The 16,009-nt window shown below is 31.3% G+C and overlaps 2 protein-coding genes across 2 annotated transcripts; one reads left to right on the forward strand and one right to left on the reverse strand.

Moving 5' to 3' along the window:
- LOC133308832 (universal stress protein PHOS34-like) lies at positions 1-1,540 on the reverse strand. The gene is made up of 4 exons (XM_061509553.1): positions 1,237-1,540; positions 1,048-1,142; positions 766-887; positions 1-412 (listed from the first exon to the last, which is right to left on the reverse strand). Exons 1-4 carry the CDS (start codon positions 1,406-1,408, stop codon positions 325-327), a joined length of 477 nt encoding a protein of 158 aa, XP_061365537.1. The 5' UTR covers positions 1,409-1,540; the 3' UTR covers positions 1-324.
- A 10,998-nt stretch (positions 1,541-12,538) lies between these two features.
- On the forward strand, positions 12,539-15,160 carry LOC133308844 (probable E3 ubiquitin-protein ligase BAH1-like 1). The gene is made up of 6 exons (XM_061509567.1): positions 12,539-12,775; positions 13,018-13,262; positions 13,400-13,654; positions 13,961-14,098; positions 14,654-14,712; positions 14,879-15,160. Exons 1-6 carry the CDS (start codon positions 12,604-12,606, stop codon positions 14,982-14,984), a joined length of 975 nt encoding a protein of 324 aa, XP_061365551.1. The 5' UTR covers positions 12,539-12,603; the 3' UTR covers positions 14,985-15,160.
- Positions 15,161-16,009: the final 849 nt, after the last annotated feature.

Genomic DNA, 16,009 nt, shown 5'->3' on the forward strand with positions numbered 1-16,009 from the left:
TTCATAAATTTGATAGCCGAAAAACAAGAGTTTATTGTATGCGACCCAATCGCCACTTCCATGAGTCATTCACGCATATAACATTAACATTTATACAAATCGCTCATGAACAAAATAAATTCCTGGGTCGCTTGGATAAGGAAAAACTCCTTGTGCTTGCATATATTATATGTAATATCTTTGAAAATAAAAAAGTAAAATGAACCTTAAAGCGTAAAGTCAGCATAGCATGGAACAAACAGCATTATGAATTTTTTTTTATTTTCCCTTTTGCTGAAAAGATTTACGTTTATTTCTGTAGCACTATAGACGAAGCCAATGAGATCAGTGTTTGGTTTTTGGCTTCTTCACGATCATCACAGTGCAGTGAGCATGATGAGAACAATAGTCACTTACACTACCTAAAACCGCCCTGCAAAAAAATGATGGTAGATAACTGGGAAAGATTAGCCGGAAAACAGTAAGTACTAACTACCAAGCACAATCATATTGACCATACAATAATTAAAAGAAAAGAAAATAAAAAACTTGCCATGGATTTAAGGTGTGGCAACTAACATAACATCTTACTCATGTTCTTGGCAACTTGAGTTTGCGATGAAATTGATTCGTTTGAGAATGCTAGAACTCAATTTAGTATGTTCATGCATGGTATATATATCCTACCCCTAGCTATTCACAAGTTTAAGAAAAGTATGTATCATACTTCGATCATCGTTGCAAAGCAATAATAGAATGATAAGTAGGATCAGAATGAATCCTTACCTTTTTATGGATCCATAGCCATGACTACCCACAACCAGTATTGAAGCATGGTGCTTCTCCACAGCATCGCAAAGAACATTTCTAGCATCACCTTCCAAAACTTCCACTTTTATGTCATTTACCTGATATATAAAAAAGTTAGTCATCACTTCAGATAACAATTCCTCAGGTATATATGCACACACAATACATAGTTAATATAGATGTTCTGAAACATCAGAGATGAAGTAAAATGACACAACACAGCACAACGTGGATGCAGTGTTGGGGAATTTTCATTACTTTTTTCTTGAGGCAGAGATCTTTAGCTTGTTCAATAATTTTGTTAGCAGATCTTTTCAAATCCGCATCCACGATAGGCACGACCTCAGCGGCTCCTGCAAAAACGTTGTTATATATATAAAAATCAACATCAACAAAACAACCTTTTCAAAATGAAAAAAAGATATAAGAAAATCACGAGAAATATACCAGGGCCAACGAAGCCGACAGAGGAGGAAACAGAAGGCTTGGCATGAACAAGAACAAGGTTGAAGATAGGATTGGGTGGGGGTGTGATCAAGTGGTCAAGAGTCCACTCGAGGGCGTAAGTGCTGTAATCGCTGTCGTCGATGCCAACCACCATCACTTGCTTCTCTGCCATTGAATTGAATTGTTGTTGCAAGCTCGCTCTTTGAGTTGATCTCAACGTTGAGTTAGATTAATTATGCTGCTTTTCTTTTTCTTAGCTGTGCAAGTACATTACATCGTTATAGACCGTGTGGCGTTTTTGTGGGACTGCACCCGCAAGTGGAATTTATTCGAGTTCGTAGGCTACAATTATAACAAGCATTTGAATCGGATTCCTAAAAACTGCGTCGTATTTTTCGGGATTCTATTCTATCGAATCCTAGACTTTACTTGGTGTAAACTGAAAAACGAACGGCTATTATTTTCTTCTTTTTTGGGCCAACTTAGTCATGATTGAATGCCAAGCTCCACTTGCTTACTGTTAAGCCAGAATGGATTTTTTTTTCCTTTTTCCTTTAATCAAAGTTTTATGTTGTTTTTTGCCCGGATTTTCCAGGATAAGTATAAAATTGGGGATGAATTTTTTTAAGGGAATTAATTTTCTCAAGAATATTTTTTTTATGTTATACACACAATATATCAGTGGATTCCACACAAAAATGTGAAGACAAAAAAATCAAAATGAAACCCACATTTTAATTGTTAATATAATATGAGAAAAAAAAATTCATCTAAAATGATAAAATTATTTCTCCTTTTCTTTTTTCAACTAAATATTCTCTGTTGTAAAAATTTCCAACAAGATGATTATTTATCATTAAAATTTTCTAATCATCCTTTATTTATGTTTTTATAAATATTACTAACTCTATTAATTTAAATTACAAGAAAAAGCAATGGACCAAAAAAGAGTTTTACATCTTAAAACAGCGCTTATTACATGTCTGTTTTAGTTATTTGATTTTTTGTTGTTTTTGGGCTTAGGGCCCTTGAGTACTAATAAAAAAAAAAAAGGGATCAAAACGAAAGCAACAGAAAAGAAGCTGAGGTTCCATCTCCAAGTCGAAGAAGAGGGTTCTCAATCTGGTTTGAAGTTCGTTGGAAACAAACCGGAGAAATTGTTGAAGCCCAAGTTGAGGCGAACCAAGTCCGGTAAGCAGAAGATGAACTGTGGGAATTCAAAGAAGGTTGTAACAACCCCAAACCATGTAGCATGATATTGTCCGTTTTGCTCCGCGCACAAGCACCGACGAGCTCACGGTTTTTGTTTCTTGGGACACCCACAAAAGGCCTCACACTAGAAGATGTGTCCACACCCTTATAAGGCATGCTTCGTTCCCCTCTCCAACCGATGTGGAACATTACATAAAGGAAAAAGGACATGCCTTATAAGAGTGTGGATACCTCTTCTAGTGTGAGGCTTTTTGTGGAGGGTCCCAAGAAACAAAACCGTGAGCTCGACAGTGCTTGTTCGCGGGGCAAAACAGACAATATCATGCTACAGGGTTTGGGGCTGTAACAAAGGTGGGGTTATTTTTGTTAAAATATCCTAGATTCTCAATAATATTTAAGTATCAACCAAATATGAAATCAGTAAACTTAAATTAATATTTTCAATAATATTTTGATTTACAAATCAGTCTTTTAATCACGTATTCGTATTCCCGATTACACTTTTTTTTTTTCTTCCTTGTCAGATACATATTTGCACCCTAAACACTTTCTATTTGGTGATTATACAATGAAGGAGGGCCAGTAGCCCAGGAAGACGATCTATTGGACCGAGTCCGTATTTTGTAAAACAAATAACCTTAAGGCCCATCTTTTGCTTATATAGTGGTCTATACTCCAAAACTTTCATGTTACCAGGCCCTATTTAACTGGGTCTATCCCTTGAGACTTTGGGACCCCAATAACTACCACTCCCACTTTCTTTTGAATCTTTTCATATTTTTTTTTATGTACCACACTATTAGCCATCCATTTTAATAAAAATTATGCACAAAACATATAAATCAATGTAATTTCACTTGTAGTATTTTTGTCAAAATCGAAATTTCAGATACACAACATTATATTTTTATGTAATTTTTTTTTGTATATATATTTTTATGTCATTTTATCTTTTATATACGAGATCATATATTAACTTAATTATGATACATCATTTTTACTTTAAGGTTAAGATTTAAGCATAAATAAAATATTCTAAAGCTAATGCAATTTAGGGACGGGTATGTTTATCTTCTGTTGGAGTAGAAAACATATCCCTCCTCCAAATACATTAAAAGTCGAGTCAAATTTTATTTTATTTTTAAAACAGTAAATCTCGATCACACTTATTATTTCTCCAGCATGAGATAACAAATCTCTTGTAATAGTAGACTTGTATTTCCCTTTAAGGAAAGATATGAAAACATTATGACTTATTAAAATGGATTGAACGCAATGAGTGAGTGATTAAATTGTGCGTTGGCTAATAAAACAAAAGAAAAATAATAATTTTAACCTGACTTGTTATAGTCTGATTTGATCTAATTTGATGTGAGCTGATATGCTGAGGTAGGTTTAAAATCATAATAATTAATTATTCTGATTATTTTTTTAAGTCTACTTAATTAAATGTTAATTTAAAATAAATATTTATATACTTTGAGTAGATTCTAATCATTAAATCTCTTTAACATGAGGTATTTTATTTCCTGTGAGCCTAAGGGTATTGGGTTCAATTTTTTAGAGTCACAACTCACAATCGCTAGAGGTGATGAAGAGATTCAAAATCGCAATTGGGTTCATAAAAATTTCGACAACGGTTGGTATCTAATAAAAAATGATGTGATTGGATTTGAAAAAAGAAATCTATCATGATAAAGATCAATAAAACTCCAACATAAATAAATTACAAAAATATATTTCTATCAATTTTAAAATAATATTATTTTTAAGTCAAAAAAATAATGTGACAGGAAAAATATTAAAAAAATTTAAATAATATTAAATATAACTTTTTTTAATAATTTTTTTTAATACAAGCTGATGAAAAATGCTCAAAATATTTTCTAATTATGTATATAAATAAAGAAAATATAAGTTATTAATAATTATTAATTTAAGTGGTAGAAATTTGTTATTTTTAATTAAATATCTTAAATTTGAGTTATGAGAATGAAAAAAAAATATTAAGTGAGCTGGAAAAAAATAAGGGAAAAGTTCACCAATACCCCTGTCGTTTAATTCAGAATCACTTATGCCCCTGTGGTTTTTTTTTTATCACATATGCCCCTGTGGTTTGCAAAAAGAAAAACCACCATATCTTTTTACTTAACACTGTTAAATATTACTTTACTCTTCCAATTTTGCCCCTTAACACTGTTAAATATGCAAATTTATGCAAGACAAAAATACTAGCATTACTCATTAAATATTGAATACCTTTATGCAGTAACGATCAAAAATACTAGCATTACTCATTAAATATTAAATATTGAATACCCATTAAGCATTAGTTGAAGTTGTGGCACAACATTACTATGGTGAAGATAAAAAATGGAATTTCCTTGCTGTTACCGAAGCAACAAAGTAAGCAGCATTATGTAATTTAGCATTTGTTCCTTCCTACTATCCTCGGTTTGTAATTATCTCCATAGCCATTGATCCATGTTTCTTGTTATCTTGAATAACTCTAACTCAAGGTACTGGTTCGGTTATCTTTGTTTCGAAAGAGTGGATATAAGATGCTGCTATCTGGAGGGGAGACTTGTAATGATGAGACAGATTCAAATAGTTTGACTTCACCACATCAAATAGGCTTAAAGCCTGGTGAGAATTATGGCTCTAGTCACATTAAAAACAATCGTGGTCTAAATCCCTGGAATCTGGAAGGAAGAGCACTGGCTGCTTTTAAGTAAATTTGGAGAAAATGCATGTCAGAACCAATGTTAATTTGTGCTTTAAGTAATAGTTTGTGCATTTGTTGCTAATTGGCTCATATCTTAAATGGAACCAAACGTTCAAGCTTTCAAAATTTGCATGTGACTGTGTAGAATTAATATTGGCTGTGTAGAAATAATGATTGAGGTGCTGTGTAGAATTAATTTTGATTCTAAGATTTATTTTATTAAATAATGTTTTCAGGGGCAAAATTGGATGAGTAAAGTAATATTTAATAGTGTTAAGCAAGAGGACATGGTGGTTTTCTTTTTTGCAAACCACAGGGGCATATGTGATAAAAAAAAAACCACAGGGGCATAAGTGATTCTGAAGTAAACCACATGGGACATGAACTTTTCCTAAAAAATAATTTGTAAGTCGATTAACCAATTCAAATAACTCACAACCTGATTAACGTCCGCTTGAGTCGACATTTGCCGGTTCAAATTTAACCTAATTCACATTGATTAACCAACTCCAATTGGAAGAAGGAATATGTAAAGGTTATTCTCGATTTTAAGCTAGTAATCAAATTTAAACGATAATATCTTGCAATGAATTCAAGTCAAAACCTAAAAAATAACAAAAGGTAGTATACCAACAGTTGTTTGACTCGAAAATAGGAAAATTAGTTAATCTATATAACCTATTTTAAAATCTATTTTAAAATAGATTATAAAGATGAGGTCACCACTTTGAGGAATACAGTACAAGAGCACTTACAGCATCTTAAGTGTCTGATTTCATTAATATTGATCATCACTAAAGAGATACAGATTTATAAAGAAAAGCAAAAGCCCTCTGAAGAAAAGCAATAAGTACAAGTAAGGAGAGATTTGCAATGGTGATTTTAAGGTTATAATTTTGTGTTTTTAAAGTGAAATAAATATATTTAATTTTTTATTTTTTCAATTTATTTTTTATTTAACTTTTAATTGACTAAATATTATAGTTAAACACTATATTTTATTTAAAACGACATTAAATTATATTTTTAAAAGGACAAACATTTTTCCAATCAAATAATATATATTGATTACAATTGTAAAGGAATGTTTTCTTTGTGATTGGATTGTATATTCCATGTGGTTGTACCCCAAAATGATAGGTTAGGAAGTCTTTGTGAATTTGATATGATTCTTTTTGTAAAGGACATTAATTGCATAAATGTTTAGATAAATATGATTCTTTTTGTTTAATTGTATTAATAGTTTTAGGATTTTTTTTATAGATAGAGGAATAAATAATCATTGTGAATTTGAAATTTTTGTAAATTGTTAACATGAATTTTGAAATCTTTTTATTTACTTTCTAAATTATGAATATTTTTTGTTTGGAAGATAAATTAGGACTATTTCAGTAATTGGTCATTCCGTCTAATTACCATTAATTCACCAACGGTCTCATAGCGTGACATGATTTTAATATTCCATTTGTACAATATTCGCATCATTTATCATGTAATGATTAAAATAAGTAAGAAATAAGAATTGAATAAATAATTTAATAAATAGTATATATAATGCACAAATGAAAGATTAGAATTATGCTACGTTATAAGTTTTTCAATAACAACAACTAAACAGAAAGACGGATTAGTAGAATATTCATAATTTAGGATTTACAGTACATATGTTAAGAACCTTGGGATACACTACCCCAAAAGCTAGCACAAGGGGTGAGAGTGTCCAAGACCTTATAAAGGTCATATTATCCAATCAATGTGAGACTATATAACTCAATACGCCCCCTCACGCAAGAGCCCTTTAAGCTAGAAGCGTGGAAATTGCACAGGCCCATTTTTGGTTTACCTTTTTGTGCTTTTTTTTTCATTTTAATTCCATTTTTTTAAAGCGGGGGACGGTGAGACTCTGATACTATGTTAAGAACATTGGGATATACCACCCCAAAAGCTAGCTCAAGGGGTGGGAGTGTCCAAGACCTTATAAAGGTCATATTAGTTGCTCATCCAATCAATGTGAGACTATATATCTCAACGGTACATATTTACAAAAAAATATCAAAGTTCAGAGTAGTTATACAATTTCGCATTAGTTTATTTTGTTTATATATAGAACAGTGTACAAGTAATCACAATGTTCAAAAGAGTAATGACTGAAACGTTTATTTAGTGGAGCATGTGTACAATCACCCGGTTGTATGTTTCGAAAGGCAACTGTGTCTATAAACATGAAAATATTGAATCATAAATATGAAATATGAAATGTATGTATTAATCTCGTTAAACTTCTTTCTAAACATCTGAACACGACTAATAGTATTAGAGTTCTAGATAAAAATTCTTCCACAAAAAAAAAAAAAGAGAGAGTTCTAGATAAAAATACTTGCGTACGAAGCACTTACTTTCCATTTTTTTAAGTCTATCTATATCCTGTAATCTTTACCTTTTTTCCAACCCTATCTACACGACATCGTCAATTTGATCTCCTCAATGAAAATGGACATTGTATTCTTCGTATGTGGATCTAATTTATGCATTAAATAACATACAATTTCTCGCATATGTAAAGTATATTATTGGACATGTAGAGGCACGAACAAATGAGAAAAGCAATGCTAAGGGGCCAACTTGAATACATAATAGCAATGACTTGTTTTTTGACTGAAAAATAAATTGCCACTTTCCCAAAGTGGGTTGTTGTCGCAGATATGTATTGGATGGATGCCATGAACCGGTAATCTACGAATGGAAAAACTTATATGTGGCGTTATCGTAAAAGAATAACATAATACATAAACTACCCTTTTCTTTAATTGCCTTTATGTGATGGATTATAACTCTCAACAATTCGTAGTGGTTCTTCCACTTACTGTCCCTAAACCGTCATAAGGCAAAGATTCAATGTTCGTTTTGGCTTTTGAATGAAGAAAATTTACAAAGGGCCACAACCACAGCCATCCATATAATGGATCATAAGAATGATTCTATCAGCTGTAATGCAAGTGTATGGAGTATATATAAAATATAGATCACTGTTCATAAAGGCACCTCTTTTGGGACATAAAACAAACATATTATGGCGTCGTCTTCATCAATATTTATATGAGTTAAATCGAAAACCACCATCAAGATTTTCCCGTGTGCTGTGTGTATGGATGAATAGAAATGAATTTGAGTGCTTACATATATGATTAAAGAAGGTACACATGCTTCTTTGCAATTGGAATAGTTTAGCACCCTCACTTGGTGGAATGGTTAAAAAAGAACTAAGTTAATAATTAGCAAGATATACTATCAATAGGATTTTATTATTGATCCACTTTCCCTCATTGTCATTGGTAGTTAACATTGCATTAGCATTTCTTAAGTATACCACAAAGTTAAAAGGTAATCTATTCAACATTTTTTCAAGAAATTGAAATAAAATAAACAAGATGATGATTATGGTAAGAAAACCATTCAAATCACATTTAAATTGGCTAGATATTTCAAAGTAAAGGTTATATATATTTCATTGATCACGAGAATCACATGGGATTATTACTCATGTATACTCGACATGATGGTAGAGTCATTAAAAAGTAAACAGAACTTAGTTCATAATTTTGTCTAACACATCATGTTATATATATATAACATGCTTTTGCATGTGAACATACAACTGCAAAAACGGATATATATATATATATATTATACATGTGAATTGAAACGAGAACAATAAATGTTAATGACATTCATGGTAAAATTGGTAACCATTGAAAAAGGATAAAGGGAGAGGAGTGCATAGGGGCCCTTCGTTTCGTGGACGCAACGTAACGGAGCAAACCGCGTTCACTGCCACACCAAAAGGGCACCGAGCATAAGCCTTTTTGGACGTGGCAATGGTATTTTTGGTGGTGTAGTTGTGGCCTATGAAAAAAATCCCACGTCTTGACACTTTTCGATATTTTTCGACATCCCAATATTTTAACATAGACTTAAAAAAAAATTTAAAGGATGCGTTGCCTTACATTTTTAGTTCCAACTATTAGATTCGTTGGATTAGAATTATCATCTTATTGAATTTAATATAAATATTTATAATATTTTATGATTAAATTAATATAACTATTAGATGCGTTGTAAAATTAATAGTTATTATAAGTTTAGTTTTATTTTTTTTAGTTAAAATATTAAATATTAAATATAATATACGTAACATAAATTAAAAATATTACTTAATATTAAAATTCATCTTAATATATCAAAATCTAATATTTTTAAAATTAATATGTTCAGAATATCATATCATATCATATTTTGTATCAATGTCCTGACTCGAACAGTTTGTGAAAAGGGTACACTTTTTCTCAAAAATATTTGATGTCCCCAGTACACGCCGATTCGAATCTATCACTTCAATATTGCTTTTGTAAAGTGTAGTATGGGTCCATCAATAGCGTCACCCACCAACCAAGATCATCATAGTAATAAATAATCATATTCATGTGACTTAGTAGCTACTTTTTTTACACGTAGCAAAATGCCTGACAATGTTCAAATGTCTCCCAATTTATCGTTTCCAAATTCCAATATCTCATCCAAACGTACTACTATCACTGCGTAATACTATACAATATCACATAAATGCATAAATGACTATTAATCTAATTATATCAGGTTCCTCTAAGATAAGTTATGAAAGAAATTTTAATTATTTTAAAATTCATTTTTTTAACTTGTGAAAAATATTAAAGCTGGGTCTTTTAATTTTTCCTTTTTAAAAATTAATATGATTATTGAAAGTTTTGTTATTGATTTTTTTATTTAAAAGTTTTTTTAAAAAAGACAAACAAATAGGCCTTGGTAATATTAGTTAATAAAATGTGAATATAACTTTTAGTGAATGCCAGTGTTTATAAATTTCAACTTATTAAACTGGAATTTGTAAAGACGTGATAACACATAGTAAAATAAAATATATATATAATTATTAATAAATAAGTCATTCTGAGAAATAATTGATTTTCTTATTTTGAATAATTTAGCACTAATTAATTTTCTTAAAAAATAATTTAATAAATAGAAATTTATGAATAATTTTATATTTTTAACGTGTTCTCTTATATCGGAAAAGATTTTTCAAGTTCAAAATCTTAGGTATAATTTTATTATTAATAAGCAATATAAATTGACACAGCTATAAAATTAAATTATTATTCAATTAAAAATACTTAAAATATCAGTATTACAACAGTTTAGTTTTAGTACATCTTTTGTACTAAAAAAATTATTTTATAATAATATGCGAACAGTCCAACAACTATTGAACATGGATTGAGCATATTTTTTAAAATCCATTAATAATTAAAGTAATTGCTAATTTGCTAATTAATTTTTTAACAATCTTCTCGTCATTATTAAATAAAGAAAGTACTATATTTTCTTTCTTCTGAAAATATTAAATAAATAATTTGCTTTAGATAATACCTAATAAAATATCATTTAATGAAATTGCTAATAAATTTAATATTGATCTGGATAACACATAGGCCCATAAGATTTAAAGCTCAGAAAGGACCCATGAAAGCGCAATGATCCTATTGTGCAGAATGCATACACCAAGCATCGTGTGGACTATCATGTAAAATCAGCTTAAATAACTTAAAGACTAACGGGGTGTTTGTTTCAGGATATCTCAAAATTTTCCTAAGGAAGTGTATGTTGCATTCTTGTTCTCCACGTTTGGTAGAATGGAATCATGACTTTTACCTATAAAAAAGAGTTGCCTATCTAATTATAAATGCATGTAAAAAAGGTACTTCTACATTGTCAATGAATGATGTTTGCAACATGGTGCTTATTAGAAAAACGGAGAAATTGAAAAAGTGGATAAAAATCAAGACAAAAATATCCCCTCTTCTTAACCACATGTAACATTCAAAATTTTATAAAAAGGTTACTTTCTTAATTTCTATTTATTTTCCCATCAAATTTTTATTTTCAACCAAACATACACTTAGCATATTTAACTCAATTTTTCTAGTAATATTTTGCAGTACCAAACAACTTTTTTTAAACTTTCTTACTAAACTTACTTTTCTACGTCTTTCCTTGTAATTACATTTCTCTAGTAAAAAAAGATTTCTCCTGAACCAAACACCCCCTAAGGAAAGTCTTAGTAACGAAGTGAGTTCCACCGCACATAAGGGCCAATACAAGTAAAACAACTCCAGTTTGCCACTAATCTAAGAAGACAAGCTATTCTATAGACTTGTTCACCAAGGAAATAGCCAGAAAGGCACCAACTGAGACAAAAAGGCAACAACCGACAACAACCAATGAGAAGGTATGCCACCTACAAAAGGCGGCACAAAACTTACTATAAGTATGAAGGGAACAAACCCAGGTATGATCATTTGATTCCAATTATCTATAACATATATCTAGCATTAATACTAACTTGAGCGTCGACGTGTCTTTGTAGGTACTCTCAGTCGTTCCCATCGCACCAGAACCATATTACAGCTCTAACACGGAGAAGCACATATCACTATAGATTCTAGCGCACTTGTTACGATTCTAAGATCAAAGTCTTTAACCTTCAACTGTGTGTGATTTAACTCATACTATCTTGGATTGGTCAGAGCAAATATCTTAAACAAATAGGCATTTAATTTTGTATTTAATAATTACGAGGATTATTAAAAGAATTAATTCGAACAATTGAAAATCATTCTTATCTTGCTTCGGCTGTGTACCCACAAAAATATATATTCTTAATATATCTTTATTTTTATTTAATATTTTATTTATTTATTAATTATTAGATAAATTATGGATTTATTTTAAAGTTACTTTAGATGATTTTATCTAATGTTCATCGAAATGATGTCGTTTTGGGGTAAAAATCATGATATTTTTGTAATTTTAATTTATTTCAAGGTTATAATAGTTTTTATTATTCTATTTTTTAATTTTTCAACTTCAAAACCATATCGTTTCGATAGATATTAAAGAAAGTTATCTAAAATTACATTAGATATTTTTTTTTCCCGTTATTTAAGAAATGTATCCGGGACATTACAAAACCCATTTTTGAAAAAAAAAATTATTTATTTTTTCTTTCATTTACGAAGCTTAATAAAGTGTGGGTTTCTGCTCTCCTTTGCATCACTGAAGAGAGAAACAACCGATATTTTGACTTATTCGCAGAGAAATAGTCGGAAAGGTGTCTCATTTCGAGTTTATCTTTATCACACGTCGTAGTGTTGGCGTTAACATAGGCAACACAAGGTGGAGAGAGTATTCATTCATATATAAGAAAGGGTCTCAAATACATGACAAACCGAATCTCATTCTTGTTCCCACTCCTCCAGTTTCTGGTATTGGGAGATTCATCGTTTCAGCGACAAACCCTGTGAGTGGATTGCATTCCTTTATGTTTCTTGCAAAACATGAAGTTCTGCAAAAGATACCAGGAGTACATGCAAAGCCAGGATAAGAAGCTTCCTGTGGTTGGCTTCAAGAAGCTCAAGAAAATCTTGAAGAAGTGCAGAAGAGAATGTCAATCCCAGAAAAGCCTTCATGCACCCCTTGGCATCAAAACCTGCCCTGACCAATGCCCAGGTGATCAAAAAGTTTTTTTTTTTCCTTCTATATTTCAAAGTTTTAATTTTTCCCCTGGCCAGAGTGGAATCACCGAGTTTTTGAGAAAAAAGACTCTTCTTTTTGTTGCCTGATCTTGCATGCATGATCTGTTTTATTTTCTATAAACCAATTCCAAAGCATTTTTGGTTCCATTGTAAAGACTTTTAATATTTGATGCATTTCCAACTAACCCCTAAGCTAACTTAATACAATTAATTCAGTGTGCGATGGGACCTTTTTCCCTTCCCTTCTCAATGAAATGTCAGCAATAGTTGGATGTTTTAATCAGCGTGCGCAGAAATTGCTGGAGCTACATCTCGCTTCTGGCTTCAGAAAGTACATTTTCTGGATCAAAGACAAATTACAAGGGAAACACACTGCATTGATTCAAGAAGGGAAAGATCTGGTTACTTATGCACTCATAAATTCCATTGCAATTAGAAAAATACTAAAGAAATATGATAAGGTGTGTCTATCTGTTTTGCTTCTCTAGATAAATATTAAAATCATCCTTAATTCTTAGGTGCGCTAATTTTTTAAGTTTAGACAATTTGGGTGAAAGCTATGTGTTTTTATATGCTCTTATTTCTGCTGTCACTGCAGATTCATTATTCCAAGCAAGGGCAGTTATTCAAGTCACAGATCCAGAGTATGCACAAGGAAATTCTTCAAAGTCCCTGGCTTTGTGAGCTTATGGCCTTCCACATCAATTTAAGGGAGACCAAGGTCAAGTCAAGGAAGGCACATGCTTTTTTTGATGGATGTTCCCTCACATTTAAGGATGGGAAACCATCACTTACTTGTGAGATCCTTGATTCTATCAACATTGATATTGACTTGACTTGTTCTATATGCTTGGTAAGTTACACAGTATCAGTTATTGGTTGAGTTGGACCTCAATTTTTGTGCATTACTCACATTTGGATCTAGTCAAGTTAAAGATTATCTTCCCACCAAAAAATGGATACTTACTCATAAGCTATATTTTTGTATATGATTTCAAATATCTCAGATAAATCAACGATTTTCGCATTTCAGCACCAAAGCATTTAACTTTTTTTCTAACATCAACAATGTTTTCTATGGGAATTGGAAAAGTATTCTCCAATATGGTCCTTCACTTTTTAATCCATTGATATTGTTCATCTGCCTCCTTCATGATAGGACACAGTGTTTGATCCAGTTGCTCTGAGTTGCGGCCATATATTCTGCTATATTTGTGCTTGCTCGGCTGCATCAGTATCTATTGTTAATGGACTTAAGGCAGCAGATCCTAAAGAAAAATGTCCTTTATGTCGAGAGGTAAGCTACTAGACATGACATTTATATTGGAATGGGAATGTATAGAGTATAGAATGGGGGAAAATCATTTTAATTTATCAACTTCTGTTAAAATGTGTATATAAATATATTAATAACTCATGATTGAACTGAATTGTTATATTTGGAACGCGTGACTGATGAGATCAGGATCCTATTCTAAGCTTTCATTTGCCGTTTAATTTTAAGAGCATATTTTATGTTAAATATGCTAAAGCTCAAACATTAAGGGCTATCTATTAAGTTTTACCATCTATTATTTAGATTCTCCAGAATGAGCTGCAAGTTTGTGCATTCCCTCTGCCATTCTTGAGCTTCATTATTTTAATGTTGTAATAAGTTATAAATAGTAGTTTCTAAGGAAGGTTTGTTCACTTATTTAGGCATCTCAATGCCGTATGAGTATAACTATGATTGGGGCTGTTAAGAATTGGCAACGAAAATCATTTAAATATCTTCGTTTTGTTTTCTGGATTTGATTTGAACCAATTAAAATAATTAGAAACTTATACTGAATTTTACTTTTGTTGATTGCAGAGTGCAGTTCATCAAGGTGCTGTTCACTTGGAAGAACTAAATATTCTTTTAGGTCGAAGGTATGATCCCATTTGTTCCATTAAGGGTGGGGAGGATGTTGAGGAGGTTAAAACTTGGTACGGTAAAGAAAGAGATGGGTATAATTAAAAACTCTGTTGTATATCATCTTCTTGTTGCTGTATCCTTTGGCAAGTCTCTTAACCTAATAATTTCAATGATTTTCAGCTGTCAGGAATACTGGGAGCAAAGGCTTCAAGCAGAGAGGGCAGAAAGGGTTAAGCAAATAAAGGAACACTGGGAATCACAGTGCAGGGCATTTGTGGGCGTCTAAGTAGTTTCTTTGGTAGAGAGTATAAGGGTAGTTTTAGGCTGAATGTATTTGTGTAATTGTTCTTTTGTATGTCACATTCTTAATAAGGTGAAGCTGCTTGTAAAATATCTAGAAGGTTGTTAATGGCATAAGGGACTCCACTTCAACAATGATCAATAGGATTGAGAATCTTGTAAAATAACTTGTCTTATTTAAAATGCTGTTAAATAATAAAATAAGCTAATTAAAAGTTTTTACTTGTCTGTTTATTTATTATTTAGAGATATAATTATTAGTTTATAATACTTGTAAAATTTATCAATTATAAATTAATATTACATATTAATTTGCAAAACAGAATTATGGTTTAATTAGATAAGGCCTATAATTCATTTTCACGCCTAATGGCTAATGATAACAGAAAAAGACATTTTTCTATGTTGTAACTTAAATTTTCAGGGCAACCAGGAGAGAACCCAGTGACGAGAAACCGATTCAATTGGGTACCATTCTATACTTTAACTCTTTACTTTTGTTTAGTATCTTGAGTCGTTTAACATTTTATTGAGAAAAGGAGTAGAAGCCTAGGAGGACAAGATTGAAATAAGATTTGCAAAATGTTGCGTACATATGGAGGAAGCGGTCAGCGTGCCACTACAGCGTTCAGAAATGTTCGCTATGAGCATGTATTAAATTCGTGATTCATTAAGTCAATTATAAGTAAAACGGCATTCGTGGTTTTTAGCGAACAAACAACGCTTTTCTTTGAGTAACGAGGAAATTCGTCTCCCATTGTCGATTAAATGACAAACCTAAAAGCCTCATACATCCCATAAACAACTAATGATCTTGACATCGACCATATTCCAAATTCATCCGAACCGTAATGTGTTCGAGTAGCAGATAAAGCCACATTACAAATCATGTGATATTATAGAATGGGGCTTAAAATGTTATTGAACATTTCCAATCCAGAAAAATGCAAACACTAAACGGCTACACTATCTTTTTCAATGTGGTAAAATCTCAAACAGACCTCGATAATA

Source organism: Gastrolobium bilobum, unplaced genomic scaffold (assembly GCF_033153095.1).
Source record: "Gastrolobium bilobum isolate Gb01-03AN ecotype WA unplaced genomic scaffold, APGP_CSIRO_Gbil_v1 utg15473, whole genome shotgun sequence".
In the NCBI taxonomy this organism is placed as follows: domain Eukaryota; kingdom Viridiplantae; phylum Streptophyta; class Magnoliopsida; order Fabales; family Fabaceae; genus Gastrolobium; species Gastrolobium bilobum.

What these genes read in the sequence shown, in the direction of transcription:
- LOC133308844 (XM_061509567.1), top strand. Translation starts at nt 12,604, where the DNA reads ATGAAGTTCTGCAAAAGATACCAGGAGTACATGCAAAGCCAGGATAAG. An exon ending in CTGCCCTGACCAATGCCCAG is followed by an intron (nt 12,776 to 13,017) that starts GTGATCAAAAAG and finishes CAATTAATTCAG; the next exon opens with TGTGCGATGGGACCTTTTTC. An exon ending in TACTAAAGAAATATGATAAG is followed by an intron (nt 13,263 to 13,399) that starts GTGTGTCTATCT and finishes CTGTCACTGCAG; the next exon opens with ATTCATTATTCCAAGCAAGG.
- LOC133308832 (XM_061509553.1), bottom strand. Translation starts at nt 1,408, where the DNA reads ATGGCAGAGAAGCAAGTGATGGTGGTTGGCATCGACGACAGCGATTAC. An exon ending in TGTCGGCTTCGTTGGCCCTG is followed by an intron (nt 1,143 to 1,236) that starts GTATATTTCTCG and finishes ACGTTTTTGCAG; the next exon opens with GAGCCGCTGAGGTCGTGCCT. An exon ending in GGCTATGGATCCATAAAAAG is followed by an intron (nt 413 to 765) that starts GTAAGGATTCAT and finishes ATTTTTTTGCAG; the next exon opens with GGCGGTTTTAGGTAGTGTAA.